The sequence below is a fragment of the Culex pipiens genome, chromosome 1, assembly GCF_016801865.2.
Source record: "Culex pipiens pallens isolate TS chromosome 1, TS_CPP_V2, whole genome shotgun sequence".
NCBI lineage: Eukaryota > Metazoa > Arthropoda > Insecta > Diptera > Culicidae > Culex > Culex pipiens.
Window position 1 is genome coordinate 103119018 of NC_068937.1, and position 23431 is coordinate 103142448.

At 38.5% G+C, this 23431-nt stretch overlaps 1 protein-coding gene across 1 annotated transcript; it reads left to right on the forward strand.

Moving 5' to 3' along the window:
- The first annotated feature begins 4112 nt into the window (after nucleotides 1–4112).
- LOC128093581 (teneurin-a) lies at nucleotides 4113–21927 on the forward strand. The gene is made up of 8 exons (XM_052710979.1): nucleotides 4113–4609; nucleotides 4678–4777; nucleotides 12735–12802; nucleotides 12858–13047; nucleotides 13419–14794; nucleotides 14867–15213; nucleotides 15289–17933; nucleotides 18019–21927. The coding sequence occupies exons 1-8, from the start codon at nucleotides 4503–4505 to the stop codon at nucleotides 19183–19185; spliced, it is 6000 nt and encodes a 1999-aa protein (XP_052566939.1). The 5' UTR covers nucleotides 4113–4502; the 3' UTR covers nucleotides 19186–21927.
- Nucleotides 21928–23431: the final 1504 nt, after the last annotated feature.

Below are 23431 nucleotides of genomic sequence, written 5' to 3' on the forward strand. Positions count from 1 at the left end.
ACAATTATTTTGCGTCTAATTATAGTGAAAGAAGTTCGTCTAGTATTCACTATTCTCATTCAACAGATAGTTTCCATTTTAGGCAAATCCACAGTTATGAAATAGTGGATGCAGTTTACTCAATCAAGTCTAATGCTGCTGGTCTTGACAATCTTCCGATTTCATTTCTAAAAGTTGTTCTTCCCTTTCTACTGCCATTTTTTGAACATCTCTTTAATACTATCGTAAAAACATCAAATTTTCCAGCAAACTGGAAACGTGTTAAAGTGATTCCAATATACAAAAAGAGTGGATCTTCAGAAATTACCAATTTAAGACCAATAAGTTTGCTATGCACCCTCTCAAAAGTTTTCGAAAAAGTAATAAAAGACCAAATTTCACATTACATTACTGAAATGAATTTCTTACATGCCTTGCAATCAGGGTTTAGAAAAAATCATAGCACAGAAACAGCACTAATGAAAATTCACGATGATATTGCGTTATCTGTTGATAAAAAATGTGTCGCTGTTCTTCTGCTGATTGATTTTGCCAAAGCATTCGATCGCGTTTCTCATGTTAAGCTTTTGAATAAACTTATTTCTTTGTATAATTTCTCAAATGCTGCTACGAAATTGTTAAAAAGTTACTTAACAGAACGTTACCAGGCAGTTTTTTTGAACGGTATTTTATCATCATTTATCCTTTGTGAGTCTGGAGTTCCACAGGGCTCTATTCTTGGACCATTATTATTTTCTCTATTTATAAATGATTTGCCAAACGTTTTAAAATATTGCTCAGTACATCTTTTTGCGGATGATGTGCAAATTTATTTCTGTTCTGATCAAAACTTTAACATTCCTGATATTTGTTCGAAGATAAATTTCGACTTGAATCAAATACATACTTGGTCTGAGTCTAATTTATTATCAATAAATCCTGCTAAAACTAAAGCGTTACTAATTACTAAACTTAAAACGAAACCTGATTTTCCTAACTTGATCATGAATGGCGCACAAATCTGTTTCGTCAACGAAGCAAACAATCTTGGCCTTATTTTCAGAGATAATTTAGAATGGGATCTTCAAATCAAATCTCAATGCCGAAAAATATACATATCTTTGAAGCAACTTACTCTAACAACGAAACATCTTGATGTTAATACTAAACTTAAGTTATTTAGATCACTGATTTTTCCACACTTTATCTATACCGATTTTATTTACTCTAATGCCAGCGGTATGCATATTGATAGGCTACGTATTGCTTTGAATGCTTGTGTAAGATATGTTTTCAACTTAAATAGAATGTCTAGGGTTTCGCATTTACAAAAACACCTTATTGGATGTAGTTTTTCAAACTTCTATAAATTTAGATCATGTGTTGTCTTACACAGGATTATTAACACCAAAAAACCCACATATCTTTATGAAAAATTAGTATCGTTTCGTAACACCAGAACTTACAGCTTTCTAATACCCAACCATAGCTCATTTTATTACAGTCAATCGTTTTTTGCTAGGGGCATTGTCAATTGGAACAGCCTTCCGACAACATTGAAACAAAATTCTTCTAAATATAATTTCAAGCAGAGTTTACTCGCCAACCTCAACATGAACCACTAGTTAAATAAGAGAACCAAATAAAATTAAAGTTAGTTAATTTAAATTGAAGCAGAACTTAGCAGAACACACACTGTAACATAAAAAAGACTATGTCTTAACATTCCAACGCCCAAGGCTCCAAAAAAGTTGGAACGGTAACTTCAACTCGCTGGTTCTCGGGCATAACTCAACCAATTAAGATGATTCTTTTTTCCAGTGATTTTTTAGAATGTCTAGATGATCCTAGAACTTTGCAGAACTTAATTTGATCAAATCTGTAATTTTTGCGATCAAAAACATCGTTCCAACTTTTTTTTCGCGTGTAAAAAAAAATTCGCCAAAAATTCCGCGGTGGCAGTCGTTTTGAAAAAAGGTGGAACGATGTTTTCGGTCGCAGAAATTACAGATTTCATCAAATTAATTTCTGCAAAGTTCTAGAATCATCTAGACATTCTTACAAATCACTGGAAACAAGAATCGTCCCGATTGGTTGAGTAATGCCCGAGCACCAGCGAGTTGAAGTTACCGTTCCAACTTTTTTGGGAGGCTTGGGCGTCCGTGTAAGTTGGACATGCGTTGGGCGTTCCAGTGTTAAGTTACTATATGGAATAAAACAAATAAATAATAAAATAATTCTCCATACAAACTTTGAAGAAAAACCATTCGGCCCTGTCTAAATATTTAAAAAAAAATCCAGGTGCATGTGTTTCCCCGAGCATGGGTAAATAACATGGGAAATGCGTAATAATACCTTTCTCTGGTATCTATACCAAATTTTGGTATTCCTGAACCATTTAAAATTTGTCTTAAGGATTATGCAAGAGCAAAATGTGCTATCATACCAATTAAAGGTATTGTTTTGATATTGCAAAATTGCAGAATTTGTCAATGGTCGAACACCACATATTGGTATTCTTTTGGTATTACAGTGTTTTATCAAATTCCTCTGAAACTATAGGAAAATTTTGACCAATTTTGACAAAATAATTAATTTTGCGCTAAAATAATGTCTCAAAGCGAATGCTTTAATTGAAAACCGGAAATTTCAAACTTGATTTTAAACATTTTTGATATACCCCCTAAATAAATGACTTGAAATTGTTGAAAATTTTCTATGTCAGGATGGCACATTTTGGTATTATTTTGGTATTAAAGTGTTTTATCAAATTCCTCTGAAACTATGGGAAAATTTTGACCAATTTTGACAAAATAATTAATTTTGCACTAAAATGATGTCTCAAAGCGAATACTTTCATTGAAAACCGGAAATTTCAAACTTGATTTTAAACATTTTTGATATACCCCCTACATAAATGACTTGAATTTGTGGAAAATTTTCTAAGTCAGGATGGCACATTTTGGTATTCTTTTGGTATTACAGTGTTTTATCAAATTCCTCTGAAACTATGCGAAAATTTTGACAAAATAATTAATTTTGCACTAAAATGATGTCTCAAAGCGAATGCTTTCATTGAAAACCGGAAATTTCAAACTTGATTTTAAACATTTTTGATATACCCCCTACAGAAATGACTTGAAATTGTGGAAAATTTTCTAAGTCAGGATGGCACATTTTGGTATTCTTTTGGTATTACAGTGTTTTATCAATTTTCTCTGAAACTATGGGATTTTTTTACCAATTTGGACAAGATAATAAATTTTGCGCTAAAATGACTTGAAAAAAAACCACATACTTTGAAAAACGAGTCAATCGAAAGATTATTGAATTTTGGTGAATTTCAATCCAGTTTTATTTTAATAACACTTATTTTTCAATCTTGTTATTTTTCAGAACTTCAAGAACTTCATGCACAGGCCGTTCATCAATGACAAATGCATTCGGTGTGGTGAAGAATATCACTAAGAACAACATGGAATCATCAGGTGAGTAGATTTGGCTGTTGCATATGGATCATTTCCGTTTTTTCACTAACTGCAACTGCTGCACTAAAAATGGTATGAAAATACCAAATTTTGGTATTACTTGTGCAAATATCAGCGACCAAAATGTGATCTTGGTTGCCCAGTAATAGATGGTAAAATACCATCAAATCATACCAAAATCATGTATGTGGAAGACCACAGGAATACCAAAATATGATTTTCCAAGGGCGCGGGAATACCTAAAATTAAACCATGGCAATACCAAGTTTTGGTATTCAAGCAATGTTAAAAAATTCAGAAGACCTCAACTTGGTATTGAAATGGTTTTATTTTGAGGTATTATTTTACCCTTGGAATAACATGGTTTGGTATTGTTGTGCCCTTCCACATACTAGACTTTGGTATGATTTCATGGTATTTTACCATCTATTACTGGGCAACCAAGGGCACATTTTGGTCGCTGTTATTTGCTCAAGTTATACCAAAATTTGGTATTCCCGTGTTATTTACCCCTGCTCGGGTCCTGGGGACTCCAAAGTCGTTTTCCAAAAATAAAAGACGTTCAAAATATATGAAAAAAAAATAAAATGTAAAAAAATACGCGTTACCTATTGTTGAAAACAAGCAAAACAAAATGTTCTAAAATACATGAGAATATGCAAGTTTAATTGCAAAATGTTTTTTTTTTTGGTTTCTATTATTTTTCTTATTTTGTTTTCGTTTCACATATGAATACTATTTAGATGTGTAAATATAATTTAAACTGCCATCAATGCAACTCATTTTTAAGTTAACTTGTTTTATTCGAGTCTTTTGAATGCATAATAATGAATGACACCAACTATAAACACATAATACACATTATATCGTACACATTCACTGAGCATGCTTTCGTGACATATCTAATAAAAATGAGTAGAGAACATGTCATAAAATAATGCAGCAGTGAATATACATGTATATTCAAATATAGTAGATACATTAAATGAAACGGTATTTAATTCAAATTATTTTTCTTGTAGTCGTGTTTCGGTAATGCGTGGCCAAGTGGTAACACCTCAAGGACTGGGAATAATTGGCATTCGCGTGTCAGTAGATCGAGACTCACGATTTGGTTTCACGCTCACTAGGCAAGGTGGATGGTAAGTTATAATTATTCAGTACATTTAGCCGCAAAAAAGTTAAGTGTAACAAAAACAATTTTCTCCAGGTTTGATGTTTTGGTCAATGGAGGAGGGGCCGTAACGTTACAGTTCCAGAGGTCTCCGTTTAGACCCTTAACACGAACCGTTTTCGTTCCATGGAATCAGGTATGCCTCTTTTTCAAAAAAAGCTTTCACTTATGGGTCATTCCATCTGAAGCGGAACAGCATTTGAATATTAGGGGAAAGTTGGGCAAGTGTAACAAGCTAAGGAAATGCTCGTTATAACCCATTGAAAACGTTAAAAAATCTGTCGGATTTTTTAATAATCATCTTATTCTAGGTCTCGACTAAGACTTTGATAGAACAAATATTCAAAAAATCCAGTTTTTTAATGTAACAAAATGATTTTGAAAATTTTGATTTCGCGTACGTTCTACTCAACTAGTTGGGCAAGACGAACAACCCGTTGGGACAAGAGGAACAATGCATGAAACAACATGTTAATTTTCTTACAATTGAACTGTTATCACTTAGATACATCATATTAGGATGAATTTGAAACGTTTCTTTCATTTTTGATTAAATAATAATAATTTACTAAAAAATGGATCGTTTCACGAAAAAAAATACTTTGATGAAAAAAAGGAAATTTTCTTAATATAACGTTTTTTTAGCATGGACAATTTTTTTTAACAATTTTCTTATCAGTTTTTAAGTACGTTTATGTATTTATTTCCCAATATTTTTTATTTATTATAGACATTTTACCTTTTCTTGTGTGGCATTCTTGTCTTCCAATAAAATATGTTGTTGCAGCAAATTGTAGAAATTACGGCCGTACGAGCGATTGTTCCTCTTGCCCCATATGGTCGTCTTGCCCCACCTTCCCCTACCCTCTCCGATCCTGCTCAAATTTGGCAGGGCTGTTGTTATCAAAACATGCAAGAATCCCGAATTTCATCCAAATCGGACCACCCCTCCATTTTTGTACCTCCCCAAAAAATCGATTTTTGGCGATTTTTGAGCGAAACCCCTATTTTCAAACGGCGATAGCTCAGGAACCACAAATCTTAGAAGGTCGGTCTTGGACTTAATTTTGAAGAAAATTGGACGTAGAATCCATTTCCGAGATCAAAATTTTGATTAATTTATTGTTCTACCCGTAATGCGCAATTGAAAACGCAATCAAATGGCTGTATCTCAAAACACCCCAACTTATTTTTTTTATTTGACCTCATCATCGTATTCCCCGGCCAATCTTACATAATCGTAATCGTTCCAGAGATATTGAATTTTAAAGTTTTGAGAATTTGAGATTACCTACATCAGCTTCATTCGCCGCATATGCTAGAAGCACTCAGGAGCACTGTTCAATAACTGCTACCTGGTCAGTTATTGGAATAAGATTTCATATTAAATAATCTTTAGCAAATTGGGCCAAATTAACTGTAAAACACTGTAGGCAACTGGCGTTAAATCGCAAATGTTTAGCCGCTTAAAAAAAAGAGATGAATTTCTGTGCTAACCCACAGGATAGAGCAATAACGACACACAGTACAGGGCAGAATTGGATTCCGATGGAGCGAGCAGAAAAATGCAATTGATCTTGTAAGTAACACTGAACAATAAGTGCACGATACATTATTGAGTAAAAAATATGAATTAAAATGAATAAAATTTGTTGATACGTTGTATTCTCGTAAAGAACGATCATAATGAGTAGGAAAAGGATGCCTGGAAAGTATTAAACTGAAAAATGTAAGAAAATCACAAAGTTCAGCTACACAGAAAAAAATAATGTAAATTTGGAAGGTTGAATATTACCTCTTTTATGATGTAGTTTTACCTCAATTTAGACTGAAAAAGTGACATTACACCAGAAAAGTGGTAAAATTACACATTTCCAGAGGTAAAATTACACCTTTTTTCTGACATAAAAGATGTACTCCTTCCCCATGATTTTTTTTTCTGTGTAGTTCCCAAAATTTATTAGCGATGATTTAGACACCGTCCGAAAAATAATGATTTTTTCTTCTATCATTTCGGATTCTTGGAACACAATACGGCTGCTGTCCACACGAATTATGATTTTTTTAAATTAAACAAGCTCTTCCCGGCAAACTTCGTTCTGCCTAATTTCGTTCGTTGACGTTTATAGTTTGTTTGCCTATTCAGCCTCCTGTGATCAAAATTTGATTTTACTTAATTTTTTTCATACAGTCTGCAGATGCTCTGGAATCGGACCCAGAGTGACCAAAGTGGCAATTTTTCAGCTTATAAACCTTCCTTGAACTTATACGAACCCAATGCAACAAAGAGCACCTCGATCCGACGCTCCGTATTGAAATGATTCGCGTTCGAACAAAACCGTCGAATTTTTACCTCGACCAAAATCATCCATTAATTAAATGGAGCTGGTTCAAAATTAAAAATCGATTTAATATGATCAATCTTTTGAACCATAAAGCAGATTTTGGGGTTTTTGCTGAATGGCACTATTTTGCTACCGCTCATGACAAGGGCCCTAGTCATGGCCTCGAGGGTACTCTAAAACGGTTAGCAACTCGTAAAAATCGGTACATTCAAAATAACCCTATAAATATTCCTTGAACAAAAAAATTATTGATTAAGGTATTAGCCTGGGGGTGAATAAAGCGGCTCAAAAGCGGAACCGTTTTGAACTGTCAAAGCGGAAACATTTTACTGTTCGCTAAAAGCAGCAAGTATTGTAATCGATCATTAGAGAATTCATTGTAAAAAGTAAATGTGGTTTGTTGATTTTCTTTTCTTTTAATATTTTCATTATATTTTTTAACTAACGAACCTATTGTGGTTATTCACGGAATTACCAGAGCCATTACCAATAAAATCGTCGTCGAGCCATTCTTTCTCCAATGAACCCACTCCCTACACAACACCCTTGTTCTAGCACAAAACGTTATTTTTTCAGACGGTGTACTTTGTCTCAAAATGTGGACTGTACTTCCGGTAGCTCTTTCTTACATTTTGTTCCAAACCGACTTCGCAAAACTTCACCCACTTCTGATGCAGTTATTTGTTTCCCGAAAACATGACAAAAATGCGCACAGCAGATTTCAAAACTTATTATTCAAGTGCAAGAGAAAAGTCACGCTTGTGCTTGAACCACCTTCTACGTTTTTGATGTAAACAAAGTGGGATCATTCGAAAATCACGTTACGCATTCCCTCTTTTCATCTCCCAGGTATTAGCTATTTGAAAATTGCGTGAAATTATAAAAATAAAAAATAAATTAATCATTTACCAGAACAACAGGTAGTAATTATTCAATAGCGCTCCTGAGTGCTTCTAGCATATGCGCTAATGTAGGTAATCTCAAATTCTCAAAACTTTAAAATTCTATATCTCTGAAACGAAACATATTCCTTTCTGTCGATAAGTTTTACGACTCACAACCGCACAAATTAATACTAATGGTATACAAATCTCGTCAAGTACAATAAGACCCGTGCGATCAGTTTTAATCAATCAACAGAATAACATTTATTCAGCAATTCCCCACGAAAACAGCATGATTCGAAAAAAAAGTTCTCCGATCGGGCTCAAAATTTTTCTGGGGGATCCCAGGTATTAGCTATTTGAAAATTGCGTGAAATTATAAAAATAAAAAATAAATTAATCATTTTCCAGAACAACAGGTAGTAATTATTCAATAGCGCTCCTGAGTGCTTCTAGCATATGCGCTAATGTAGGTAATCTCAAATTCTCAAAACTTTAAATTCTATATCTCTGAAACGAAACATATTCCTTTCTGTCGATAAGTTTTACGACTCACAACCGCACAAATTAATACTAATGGTATACAAATCTCGTCAAGTACAATAAGACCCGTGCGATCAGTTTTAATCAATCAACAGAATAACATTTATTCAGCAATTCCCCACGAAAACAGCATGATTCGAAAAAAAAGTTCTCCGATCGGGCTCAAAATTTTTCTGGGGGATCCTTGGCCGGAATAATTAGACCCGTATTTTTTTGTTTGGCCATTAGGGTGACCTACGCCTGAAATTTTAAAGTTATCGCAGTTTTAGCGTTTTTTTTCCCGTTTTCGTCATTTTCCCATTTTTGCGCGTGGCGCGTCGGAAAATCCAGTTTTTATTTTCAAAAAATCGTATCTCAGAGTATCTAAAACATAAGTTCACCATTTTTTTATATGTTATGTGAAATTTTCCGAGGAATCCGATAAAAATATTTTCAGACATAGGCTCTTTGATCCCGAGACCTTCAAAATAGCATTTTATGTTTTCATTTAACCTTTTCAAATGTTAAGCTAGATTTTTGAAACTTCTTACTATTTTTCCCAAATAGACAAACTAATCACCTTTCTTTTGCGTCTAGGACACCTAAAATCGGATGAAATGGCGCGGAGATATGATTTTATGAAAAAAGTGGTTTTTGCAAAAATCAACGAAAATTGCCATTTTTTGAACAACCCTAACACGGCGTAGGTCACCCTAATGGCCAAACAAAAAAATACGGGTCTAATTATTTCGACCAAGGATCCCCCAGAAAAAAATTGAGCTCGATCGGAGACCTTTTTTCGAATCATGCTGTTTTGTGGGGAATTGCTCTATTTCAACCACATGACAACACACAGTAAACAATGACGCGATGTCAACGACAGTCGAGGCTCAGCATTGGGGCCGAGTTCGAGCCCAGCGACGAATGCACAGTGGGCACATTCACAATTCCAGTCGTCACAATATCCCCCCACTTAATATAGGAGGTACGGGTCGGACCACTGCGTCGATCTTCACCTGAAGACCAGCATGGCACCTGTACCGACGGGGCACGTCCACTTCCTGCCGATGTGGACTACTGGGGTGACATTGATGTGGATGAAGTAAACACTGAGCCAACGGGAAGGTGCGTCGAAGGATGTCCCATGACACCGGTCGTCGTTGGTTGCGCCAGACTCCCCGGTTGCTCCAAGGCCTCCCCAAACGTCGGCGTTGTTGCATCGGACTTCGGTTTTGTCAAACTCCATGGTTCCAGCCAGATGACTACGAGCATCGCTGGCATCACTGCTACATCCGGTCTGGGGTCCCAGTCAGCCCAACCAAGTGTGGGTTTGGCGCACGATCGTGTCCGGACAACAATCATCGCAGTGCCTACACAATCTCTTACCGCACCAGGCTCCCAGCGTCGTATCACGTACACCAGCTCGAGTAGGAGATTCTCCCAACAGCGTGAAGTGTTTCGATCAGTTGGCTCGTTCGCTTGAGCCGAAGATGATGGTGATGATGGCGGAGGCTCGAATTCCAACTTCGTTCGAATGCGCTCGAATCTTGCTTCTGACGGCGGAGCACCACCCACAACATGCTCGTTTGGGATGCTTCCGAACGCCTTCAGATCAGCATTCAGCGCTTGAAAGTTGGTGTTCCTCCCCGCCTGAACTTTTTGCTCCGTCAACGCGTTACAAAGAATCACCTTCCGGCACAGACCCTTGACGTCATCAAGGCAACCAAAAGTGCACTGCGGTTCAGCCAGCGTCGACTGCGTCAGCTGCTGCGACGTACCCAGCGAAACTATCGCTCCGGGTAGTTGGGACAAGTTCTCGTAATCGTCGTCCGGATATAGAATCCACTCCAGCCCGGCCAGCACAGAAGCAACCGTTGTTGTGCTCTGGAACTCCAATGTTCCGCTCGTTGCCGGCACTGAGTTGGTGCAAACGTTGAATAAACTTGCCTTGGGAACATCCGCGGCCGTTCCTGGCCCGAATGTAGATGGAGACACCAGCCAGGGTTGCGAATGAGCGAGCGCTCACGAAAAGTAAGCAATAAAATGGATTTAGTCGGCGAACCGAAATATACGTTCTATTTAAATTCAGAATTAGCCAAGGGGCACAATGATTCACTCTTAAAAGTGCTAACAAAGAGCTAACTCATTCTTAATGTAAAAAATCATTGACGTGAAGAGATGCACTGATATGTACAAAAAAACTGAATCAATTGACAAATGTTTATTTTAAGTTTTTAGAATCCGGAGTTTTGACTCAAGGCGGTTTTAAAAACACCAAAAAATAAAATTTGTTTTATTGGACCTTAAAAAAAACAGCAGTAAGCTTTATAAAAGTTATAATCATCCCTCATATTCGGAACATTTTAGAGAATGTCCATATTCAAAAAATCATTTATTGTATCTGTAATTGAATATTTTCAGAGGCTTGGTAGCGGAAGTGTTAAATATAATTTACTTTATGGAAGAGGAGCCACCCTTTATGTGCTAAAACATAACAATGACAATTTACATTATTTCATTCAAATGGGTTATTTCAAACACTAGCAATTTGGAGGCAAAGTAAAAAGAGAACTGTTTCAACAATTTTACCCTATTTTCTAGAATGAGAAAGATTAACTTTATAAAAATGATCTGCCGCTTCCAAGCACTGAACGATTTATTAAGTGGAATGACTTTTGTTTAATGGTTGCTCATTCTGATCCGCACGCTGGAATGGTAGCCAACAAACTGTTTAGGTACATAAAACAGTTTAATTTTGTATTTTAATCAACCAAGCATATAACATTGAATCGAACTTACCCCAGCATAAATCTTCTTGAATTATTTCATTGTTTTGTAAGTTTTTCTAAGGTTTACAGTCCTTTTTGTTCACGCGCTCATACCCTTCCCCACTGACATGCTGCGCCATAAGTACAAAATCTAACTAGGATTGAAAAACAAAAAACTGTCTCAAAACGTTAAACGATTCGCGATACTTCCAAAGTGAGCGCGAGCATGGGGCAAACGCGAGCTGAAAAAAACGGAGCAAACGTGAGCGCGGGCTAATGTGAGCTAGCTCGCGCAGCGCTCCTCCTCACGAATGAGCGAAAAGTGAGCGCTCACGAGCGCGTGAGGAACGCAACACTGACACCAGCTGACAACCGGTGTTGAGCGTCGTTTCGGTCGATGGCGTGGCCAGATGCTCCACAATGTCCACTCACACCGGAACTAACCTCAATTTCTTTGTTGTTGTTCTCCTCGTGGCGCGCTCGATCGCCATCGCGAGTCTCCCGGTTCTGTTCCGCCGCGGTCAGCGCCGCCAAGATGTCCCGCACTAGGTGTCCTTGCTGCTGCATGAATTCCAGCTGCTGCTGATGCATTTCTGCCAGCTTGCGTTGAACCACCTCTTGCTCACGTCGGAACAACTCCGCCACACCTCGCTGCTGATTGAACCACTCGATGTACTGCGCCGCCTGTGGAGAACTCTGGAGGAGCGACTCGATCTGGAACTGTTGCTGCTAACCGGCTGCCAACGGTGCTTCTTGCTGTCCGTCCGCCCTCAGAACCGCCCCGACGCCAACGACGACTTTTCCAACACCTTCCATCTCACCGTGTGCTGCCTCCTCCTTCGCGGGTTCAACTTTTGCCGGTTGAAAATTCGGCCAAAAGTCACCGTCTCGTCGCCACTTTTACGACCCCACAGGTTTGTTCAAATATTACGTCCAGAGATTTTCAGGATTTCAGACCCCTCCCCCCTCCCCCCCGTCACGCACTTTTCCTCTACCTTTAACATGGGCTGTCACAAACCTCAGACCCCCCCTCCCCCTATTCATGGACGTAATTTTTGAACGAACCCTTGGCCGAATCCCGGACTTGGGGTGTAATAATAAACCGCACAAATTAACACTAATTGTTGACAAATCTCGTCAAGTACAATAAAACGCGTGCGATCAGTTTTAATCAATCAACAGAATAACATTTATTTCAACCATATGACAACACACAGTAAACAATGACGCGCTGTCAACGACAGTCGAGGCTCAGCATTGGGGCCGAGTTCGAGTCCAGCGACACAGTGGGCACATTCACAATTCCAGTCGTCACAATAATAAGTGATTCTTATGTAAAAATGGCCGGGGAACACGATGGTGAGGTCAAATAAATAAAAAAAAGTTGGGGTGTTTTGCATGTCTTGATAGTATCAACAGGTAATTTTCAAATTTGCAATTTTTCGTGCACAGTTGAGATGGAATGACCCTTATTCTGATATTTTCTGCCTCTGTGAACCATCGATACAGAATTGCCGGTTTTAACCCCTATAATATCTGATACATCTGATCTGAAACAAAACATTTTTTTCTAGATCGTAGTACTACCACCTGTGCAAATGCAGCTGAACGACGAAGATGACCAAACAAGGTTGGCGATAAAGTAAGTAATTCCGCAAGCAACACGTAAAAGATTGTAAAACCTTATTCATTTTCAGACCAATGCTCGCAAATCCAGCATACAGCTTCCTAAGCATTTCACAATATCGTTTCCTAGAAGATAACCCGTCCCCGGTAGCGATTTGTTTAGAGCATGACCATGCCCTATTGACACCTTTGCTGTGGAATGGAATGACAAATGGTTTTGGCTCCAAGCCAGGAAAGAGTGTAATTTTTGCTGAAACACAGGTAATAAACTAATTTATTTTGATACTTTTTATTTTCTGTTTTTTTTTTTTTCATTTTTTAGAACCGTCATCTGGGGCGAATCGGAGCACATGGGGCGAATTGGGACAGCTGTTTTAGCAATGACGCAGCCTAATATTTTGATATTTTCGAGTGGTTTCGGGTAGACCAGATTCAGAGCAACAAAATGTGTACAACCATTTGCAAATTTGAAGCATTAACTGCTCTAAAACGTGCTGTCCCTATTCAGACTGTAGAGCCGATTCGCCCCAGATGACGGAACATAATTTTCGAATCATTTGTTTTTTTGATTACAAACAAAATTATGCTGGAAACAAAACATGATCATGATGATTTTTTTAATGCTTTTTTAGATTGTGCAAGAATCAATTCAAATCCCGGGTTCGAACCTACATTTAACCTACCAAACATCACAGGCTTCCGGGTACAAAAGTATCGTGCGTATGCAACTAACGCACGATACAATTCCCGAAACACTAACTCACGTTCACATTGGAGTCCAAATTGAGGGATCATTGCATGTGAAAACTTACGAAGCAGACCCGAATTTGAGCTACATTTTTGCATGGAATAAACGCAACGTGTACAAACAGAAGGTTTACGGTACCGCAGTGGCTCGCATATCTATCGGCTATAAGCACTCAACTTGCAAAGACATAATTTGGGAAACGCAAACAGCCAAACTGCAAGGTTTCGATGTGGACATATCGGATATTGGTGGTTGGGGCCTGGATATTCATCATCACTATAATTTCCACGAGGGAATTTTGCAAAAAGGTGATGGAACAACGTTACATCTAAAAGAATACCCCCGAGTTGTCAAACAGGTCATGGGAGACGGCCAGCAAAGGCCTCTGAGTTGTAAGGATCATTGCAACGGGTTGTCTAAACACGCTAGACTGTTGACGCCAATTGCGCTCACTTCAGGACCGGATGGTAGCTTGTACGTAGGTGACTTTAATCTTGTGCGAAGAATTACGACAAATGGTAGCGTGTTCACAGTGCTTGAATTGGAAACAACACAGGTAGCTTATCAATATTACCTTACGGTCTCCCCAGCAGACGGCCATCTGTACATTTCGGACCCAGAAAAACATAAAATTCTAAGAGTCGTGCAACTAGAAAACGTCCCTGATCCAAGCTCAAACAGCGACGTAGTAGTTGGCAGCGGTCAACGGTGCATTCCGGGTGACGAAGAAAACTGTGGAGATGGAGGTCCAGCTAAGCAAGCTAGATTGTCTCATCCGAAGGGTATCGCAATTGCTGCTGATAAAACAATGTACATCGCAGACGGTACAAACATCCGGGCCGTGGACCCTAGAGGAATTATTCATACTTTGATTGGTCACCACGGTCATCATAACCATTGGAGTCCTGCCCCATGCAAGGGAGCGCTCTTAGCAACCCGAGCACAACTTCAATGGCCGACGGGACTATCGTTGAACCCATTGGATGGCTCCCTTCACTTTATTGATGACCGATTAGTTCTCAAACTGACGGCAGACATGAAAATTAAAGTGGTAGCTGGAGTTCCTCTACATTGCAACGGTAACGATGAACACAACAAAACAACCTCAGACGACGTTCTTGGAACGGTGGTGGCAATGGCATTTGCTCCATCGGGTGATCTTTACATAGCGGATACCGACTCACGAAGAGTCAATTCAATTAGAGTCGTTGACTCTGCTGGAAATATGCGTTCATTTGCTGGTAAACTGGAGAATGGAATGTAAGTATATGATTTAAAAACAACTCATGCAAATTATCAACGTATTGTTTTTTTTTTTATACGAACATACAGGCAAAGCTGCGATTGCACCAATGCCAGTAACAGCGGCAGTAATAGTTTTGGTACAAACGGAAACAGTTACAGTACCATCACGCCGTCAGCCACAGTCAACCCAGCCAGATATAATGCCAACCCTACCCAACAAAATCCCTCTGTAATGATGATGATGATGACTGGGTGCTTGTGTAACAATCAAGCCAACACGAATAACATTCCCGGAGGCAACAGTAACAGTAGAAACAGAAAGGAAGACATTTCTGGTACACAACCGGAAACTGTCCTGTCATCAAACATTAAGTTCCAAGCCATTTCCGCTATTGCTGTAGCACAAGATGGAATCATCAACATAGCGGATCAAGGTAGGAGAAACAACAATGATTTATAGACATACGACTGCTTGCTAACACACACCTTCAACATTATTCTTCTTACAGGTTCACTTCGAATCCTAGCTTTACAACACTATCTGCCCCAACATGACAGCAATGGAGAGTTTCAAATTCCCTACACGCCAACAAATGAAGTGTATGTGTTCAACCGTTACGGACAGCATGTTGCGACTAAAGATCTATCATCCAGCAAGACACGTTACTCATTTCTCTACTCTAAAAATACCAGCTTTGGAAAGCTATCCACCGTTACTGACAGTTCCGGAAACAAGATACAATTTCTACGCGACTACAGCAATGTGGTGAGCTCGATAGAAAATACACAAGATCATAAATCAGAACTAAAGATCTCATCTAACGGTATGCTGACTAAAATTATCGAACGAAAAGGAAAATCTGAACTGCAATTTGACTATGATAGCAACACTGGTCTGCTTCTCAGTCGTACTGGAAATGGAGAAACGTTTATCTACCAGTACGATGAGTATGGACGAATGACGAAAGCAATTTTGCCCAGTGGAGAAGTGGTTCGGATAACAACCATTCTCGGGGAGAAAAATGATTATCTGGGAGTGCAGGTGAGTGAGAGCATTTACTCACACTTTTCCCAAAAACCAGCGACGCCTACCTTGTTTTCATTGACGGGCGGCATTAAGAATGCCATCATAGCAAAGGACGAAGAAGTGATCACCGCAAAGATCAGTCACATCAACAACACACTTTCCGTGTTCTGCTCCAACGGTATCGCAATAGACTCGTCGGCGGTCTCTGCTCATCCTTACTTGGAAAAGACAATGCCAATCGAAGCCGAAATGTTACCAATGTGGTCTCATCAGACGGTCAAAATGGGAGATAATCTAATCAACACAATGTATTCCAAGTACAGTTACGTGGCAAATGAAAACAATCGCGTACCCCAACAACGCTTCAGCCGCGAAATTTGGGTTAACAACAGCCGTACCATTCGAATCGATTACGAACAATTGCAAAATCGAGAAGTGTATATGAACAAGTACGATGAAATTATATTATCAGTATTATTCGACCAATCCGGTCTTCCAATTTCGTACTATCCTGGTGGCGAAACAAGCCGCTTCTTTCCTCTGAATATGACTTATGATCGATTCAATCGAGTTGAAGGCTGGCAGTGGGGACCAGCTGAATTGAAGTATAACTACGATATGAACGGTTTGCTGTCTGAGATTACCAGTCAGCAGGATGGCATTATATCATACTCTTACAATGAGCTAAATTTGCTATCCGAAATCTCACTTGGTAGTCAGCGAAAGTTCAAGTTGACTTACGACGCTAACGGAGGGTTACGGCACATCACCCTACCTAGTGGGACTAAACACTCTTTCAGTATTCAACCATCAATCGGATTTATTAGATTTACGTACACTCCACCAGGCAGTAACAAGCCATACCTGCAACATTACTCATACTCTGGAGCATTGCTTCAAACAATTTACCCAGGCGATGGTGCTAGAATCATATATCGGTACAACAGTGCGAACTTAGTGTCGGAAATAATACACGGAGATGGGAAAAGTGAATTCTCGTACGGAACAAGCACCGGTATGCCATCTGCTGTTGTGCACACGGAGCGCGATCTTGAGTACCGATGGGACTTTGACTACGTCGGAGGTCTGCTGATGGAAGAACGCATTGACTTTTCCGCGAAAACGGGGCTCTCGAATGCAAAGTTCAGTTATGAATATGACGGTAACTTCCGTCTCATTGCCATCCAGGGTAGAATTGGCGGTCAAAACTTGCAGAGTCAAAATTTTGCATATAACGAAAAAACAGGCAGCTTGGATCAGATTGGTCAGTTCAAGGTATCGCATCCGACTCCAAACCAAACAACTGTAGGCGATGGAACTGCCACATTCTCCCGCACTATTGATGGACGTTTCCTGGAAACTCTTATAACTGTTATGATTCATCGAATGGCGGTTTTCCGTATGGAGTTTACCCATGATATGCATGGACGAATAGCTCAAACACGCACATACACACGAAATGTTGGTGTCAACACCTATACAAACATCAAGAACTATACATGGGATTGTGATGGCCAACTGGTAGGTGTTGAGGCACAAGAACCATGGGGCTTCCGATACGATGACAATGGCAATATGCTTTCCCTCACATATCGTGGCAATACAATTCCAATGGAGTATAGCAATACTGATCGAATCCTTAAATTTGGCGAAGGACCATACAAATATGAAGCCCGCGGTTTGGTAGCTCAAAACGCCCGTGAGGAGCGCTTCCACTATAGCACACAAGGACTTCTGATAAGAGCTACAAAACGTGGCCGTTTCGACGTCCGCTACTATTATGATCACTTGAACAGATTAATCACGCGGAAAGATAACTTTGGAAATGTGACCCAATTTTTCTACAACAACCAGGAACGACAAAACGAAGTGAGTCAAATTTATTCTCCACGCGATGGCAAGCTCATGTCGCTAACTTACGACGACCGAGGCCATTTGGTCTACGCACAAGTATATCGCCACAAGTACTACATTGCCACTGATCAGTGTGGCACGCCAGTTATGATGTTCAACCAATACGGAGAAGGCATCAGAGAAATTATGCGCTCGCCATACGGACACATCGTGTACGACTCCAACCCATATCTGTACATGCCAATTGATTTCTGTGGTGGCATTCTTGACCAGGTAAGTTAAACAATTATCTGCAGTGTAAAAACTACATCAGTCAACAACAATAAACGCTTATCATTTGTTTTGTTTTTCTTCATAGGTTACTTCTTTGGTACATATGCCAAATGGAAAAGTTTATGATCCTCTGATAGGCCAATGGATGACTCCAAACTGGGAAAATGTAGATCAACGAATCTCAAATCCTACTCGGTTACATCTATACCGTTTCAATGGCAATGATCCGATCAATCACCACCACACGAGAGATCATCCAAAGGATCACCTGGCATGGATCAAGCTAGTGGGATACGACATCAACAGCCTAGTTCCACAGGCTAACGATCGACTTTACCAGCAAAAGAATCCTTGGACACGACTGCATCGTTCGCTTGTGATGCCTGAAATTATGCAACACACGCACGATCCCGATCCAATCACTATTGAATCAGGCTTTTTATCGTATTTATCAAGGAGGAAAATTAAATCATTGGCAGACTTAACTACTCCTCCCAAATCAGCCCTAAAGTCAGATGCCATGAGTATTGGACTCCTCAAAATTGGTGCTGCGTCGGAACCACCATTTGGCAAAGGAATCATTGTGTCGCGTACTGTTGAAGGTCAAGCGATTGTGTCCAGTGTACCGGCGGCGAACCCGATTTACCGTGATGTCTACACCTCTGTCTTCAATCGTACCCGTTTGCTGCCCTTTACGTTTGTCGTTCACAATTCGCTACAAGATGCATTCTTCTTCGTGAAGGAAGACTCGTGGCGGGCTAGCGAGGATCGCCAGCAGCTCAAACGATTACAAGGACAAGTGAATACAACATTCCACGAGGGTTCACGAGAGAATGGCAGTGGCAATAACCACCTGGATGTTAAGCTACACATTCAGAATGCGGTTATTAATTTGAAATATGGCACTACAGCGGAGAAGGAACGGCAACGGTTGATGCATCATGCCAAGCTGCAAGCGGTTCGAAAGGCATGGCATCGGGAAAAGGAATTACTGAGGAATGGACTCATAAGCAGTTACGATTGGACGCAACAGGAGTCAGATGACATAATGAAGAATGGATATGCCAATCTGTACGAGGGGGAATATATTCACGATATTGTGCAGTACCCAGAAATGCTTGAGGATCCGTTCAACATTCGATTTGTGAAAAAGAAAACAAGCCAATCTAGGAAACGAAAGCGAAGAGACGTGAAAGATGTTTTACAAACAGAAATCTCCTCTATCACAAACTGCTTTGGAGGGAAATGTTAACGGAAACTTAGCTTGCCAAATTGTTAAGTAACAAGGCGCACTTCCGTGGGTCTCATATTCCCTTGTCGCAGCTATCTCACTTTATCCAACCAATACCAGAACATGAAAACGGAAGGTGGAGGAACATAACACACAAAAGGTGATTCGAGCTTTTGAGACTGTCGTCATGAATTATAGACAAACATATTAGAATATAAGAATACAACAATAAATTCAAAACAAGAATGTGTGAGCAGATATAGATATTTACCACAGAAAATAGAAGTCAGAATGGGTAAAAACAACAAATAGAGGAAATATTTAGAAATTACGTGATTCAATTCATATACCTACGCAAAAAACACGAGAAAAACTTTAACACAGAAATATTGATTACCGGATAGTGCATGACAAAAAATAGTATCAAAAAACTCAATAAATTTATCCTTTTATGTTAGATAGCATTCCTTTTTTAACCAAACTCTGCATGTTTTAGTGCCGACCGAACCTACATATTTAACAAAGGCGAATCATTTTGAGGCAACATCTTTTAAGAGCTCGTGAAGTAACAAAAATAGCGTCACAAATTACTCACACTGATAAATTCAGTTTCCACGACTAAATGCCTTCCTCTAACGTTGGTGGATGCATTAACAAAATATACCACCAACGGTTATTATTTGCCCATCAAGTTGTTTACCATAGTTTTTGCCACTTTATAACAGTTGCCAAAACTAATGCAAACAAAAACGGCGAGAATTAGATTATAAAAGGATTTTCCGAGTGACCAAAATTTACGAGAAAAGATATTGCAAACAAACCTACTTTCATGTGGAAATAAAATTAAACAATAGAAATAAACTAAAGTGTATTGAGTATGTGAAATATAGGGAACGAATGACGAACATAATTTGTAAACATTTAAAATGGAAAGTGAAGAAACTCAATGTAAAACTGTATATAATAGTCACTTAAGCGAGGCATTTAAGGATTGGAACTATTGACTGTATAATATTCGAAATTAGGATGAAGAAAAAAGATAATCTAGATGATTTATTGTCATACTGTAAATGTTTAATTTATAAATCTAGTGATATAAGATTATCCTAGCATTACGCAGCGTCATAGAAAGATAACAGCAAAATTGTATAACTGTAAATATTATTGATACAAAAATGGGAAAAAATGACGATTTTTTGTATTTCAATGACGCTATTTTTACAAGAGGCGTTACCTTTGAGCATGAGTACTCGGAAAAGCACTGAAATCAACAAAAAACAAAAACATTTTAATGGGCTTCGCAAAGCTTTAAACCATTTTAGACTCCGAACGCGTTAAAATTTTCGAGAAAGATTAAAAAAGTGACTAGAAAAAAATCCTCAAAATCATTCAGTCACGCGATTCCTGAACTGATACGATATATGACATGACATGACATGTCATGACATGATATGATATGATATGACATATATGTTTAGAAAAACAAGTGAATGTAAAAAACGGATTGCTTAGCAGTTAATTTATTTATTAAAATAATTTCATAATTTTAATTTCATGTTTTGATCAATATTGTATCAAGATTATAAAATCAGAAAAAACACGGATCTGACACGTGCAATGTATACTTTTTTTCTAGTTATTCGATTGTTCACATGGCATATGCCATGTTTCATGTTTATCTAGAATGTTTTAAAATCGGTTTTAAATGCATACCAACAAGTTTTTGAAACGCTTCTAAACAAAATTTCACAGCATAATTTATATTAAGTGGCTATAATTTGAAGCTTTTAACATAAACATGAGGTTACATTTTAACACGTGAGACATACACTTTACGCCGGATCACAAGAAAGGTGCTAAACGTTTTTGCCAAACAAATAAATTTCGGAAAAAAGAAACTTTTACACAAGAATAGCACAATCCCCATTTTGAATAGCACAAAATGTGATCGAAAAGTCAAGTTCAAATGGTGAGCCAGCCTATGTTTTGAAAACATGTAGATTTAAAAGTAAACGCATACAGAAGCAGTGATTGATTGAGTCTGATTAATTTTAATTAATTGTTTGTTTTTGATTTGTCCTGTGTTCCACGCATAAATCTCCAATGTGAATATGAATTCCGTATTCACATTAGAAAATTATGGGTAAAAACATATTTCTTTTGTTATCGATGCCATCAATGTTTTTTTTTATCTAAAATGTACATTTTTGTAATTCTTTCTCCCACCAAACGTCCATTGTGGCTAGTATTTGTTGATAATAACTATCCTCTTTTCCAATCGATTTAGAAAAAAAGCGCCATTCAAGATAAAACAAAAATCTACCATGCAAGGTAACGTTTTATGTATTATATATTTAGAATACCGAAACGAAAGTCCAGATCGTCCGAACATGTATTAGAAAAGCTAATGTATAGAACTAAATAACATTGAACAACACAACATTTTGATTTCAACAATGGGTTGAATAGACCTAAACGAAATGACAAAAAAGAAAGAAATTGCCATTCATTATGATCCCCCTATAATTTTACGATAAATATAGGAACTCTACAATGCCATAATGGCACAATTTGGAAATAGGTAGCATTGCACAAAGCTGCGCTTTTTCGATGCAGTAGTTATAAAACTACCAACATCAAGGGAAATCTTTGAAATAATTGATGATAAAGAATAGAGTATGTTTAATTACAATTTAATTGTTGTATGTGTATATAAATATATATTTAGTAATATACGAAATATAGAAAACAATTTATATAAAACCTTTGTTGTTGTCAAACTAAGTGCAAATATCACCAATTCCTGCTAACTTGTGATGGTAAGGATAAAGATCCTTTCGAGGCACTCGCCAATCGTCGACGCATCTTTTGAAGGATCTTTAGGTTCCCCATAGAAATTTGACAGTTCTCAAAACCGACGAAATGAAAGACTAAATCGGTCCCTACAGAATCGGCCTACAACTAGACTGATTAAATAAAAGTTTTGGTATTGCCCCATAGAAATTTGAGCCGACGTTCTCAACGATTTAGTCGGTTTCAGTCTGTTGAATCTACCGACTAAATCTACCGACTAATCGGTCGTTTGTTTCACCGACTCTTATGGGAGCTTAACACAGAGATCGACCGACTAATCGGTTGACTAAATCGGCCGACTGCAACCGACGAAATCGCTTGACTTACATCAAATCTTCGCTCCCTCGAACAAAGATTGATGTTCCGGCAATCCGGAAAGCTGTAGCAGGAACCAGTGGTGTCATCATAAGCAATTTGGCCGCATGGACCATCTTCCGGATCATGATGAAAACCTTTGTAACCTGGCTTTGTATTGAAGCACCTACAAAATTATGAAATTTTCTGAAATAAACAGCAATCTTTCATGATTACTATAAACTCCACTTACTGTTTAAACTAGAGCAATAAATGTTCTATTTTATTTAAAACATACCCAAAATAACTGCTCTCTTAATAAAATAATATAAAAAAACAAGTTGCCACCAAAACTTTCTCTAAGTCCACATTGTAAACAATACCAAAACTATTATTTAATCAGTCTAGTTGTAGGCCGATTCTGTAGGGACCGATTTAGTCTTTCATTTCGTTGGTTTTGAGAACTGTCAAATTTCTATGGGTTATAATTAACCCATAGAAATTTGACAGTTCTCAAAACCGACGAAATGATAGACTAACCCACTCTAACTTTTGGGGGGGGAGCGGGCGATTGTCGTGCTTCGCCAGTGCCAGTTAAGACGCTTAAGCAAAGACACACACCTTAAAAATTTAAATTTTTGTGTTGCTCACTCACACCAATATCACTCGCGCTCGCCAGCACACACACTGCCTCAGTTATCGTAACGCGCAAGCTGTCAAACATTTTTGTTTGCTTTATCAAACGTGTTTATAAAAGTTAGTGGATTAGTGCGCTTTTTTCGATTTAATTGAATTGCATGCGAAATTGAAGGTAAGTTTTCATATTCATTAATCACATAACACATAATCACATGACGCGGTTTTTTTTTCCCGGCAACAGGTATGATGATTTTCCAGCCTGTGGAACACCGGGATGAGTTGGCAGCTTCCTCCTCCGACACCTCTTCAAAGCGGCGCACAGCATCTCCGACGACCAAAACGGCCACCGTGGCCTGACCCAACTCCCGGCAACATTGGTGTCCAATCCGCTAAACGCGCTGCTACTCAGGTCGTCGAACCGGCCACTGCAAATCCGGCAGGCAGTTTTTTCAGGCTGCAAGATCGAACTGATTCTCCGCGC

Coding starts and splice junctions, on each gene's coding strand:
- LOC128093581 (XM_052710979.1), top strand. CDS start 4,503: ATGCGTGGCCAAGTGGTAACACCTCAAGGACTGGGAATAATTGGCATT. Junction 14,795..14,866: donor GGTAAACTGGAGAATGGAAT/GTAAGTATATGA, acceptor ACGAACATACAG/GCAAAGCTGCGATTGCACCA. Junction 17,934..18,018: donor GTGGTGGCATTCTTGACCAG/GTAAGTTAAACA, acceptor TTTTCTTCATAG/GTTACTTCTTTGGTACATAT.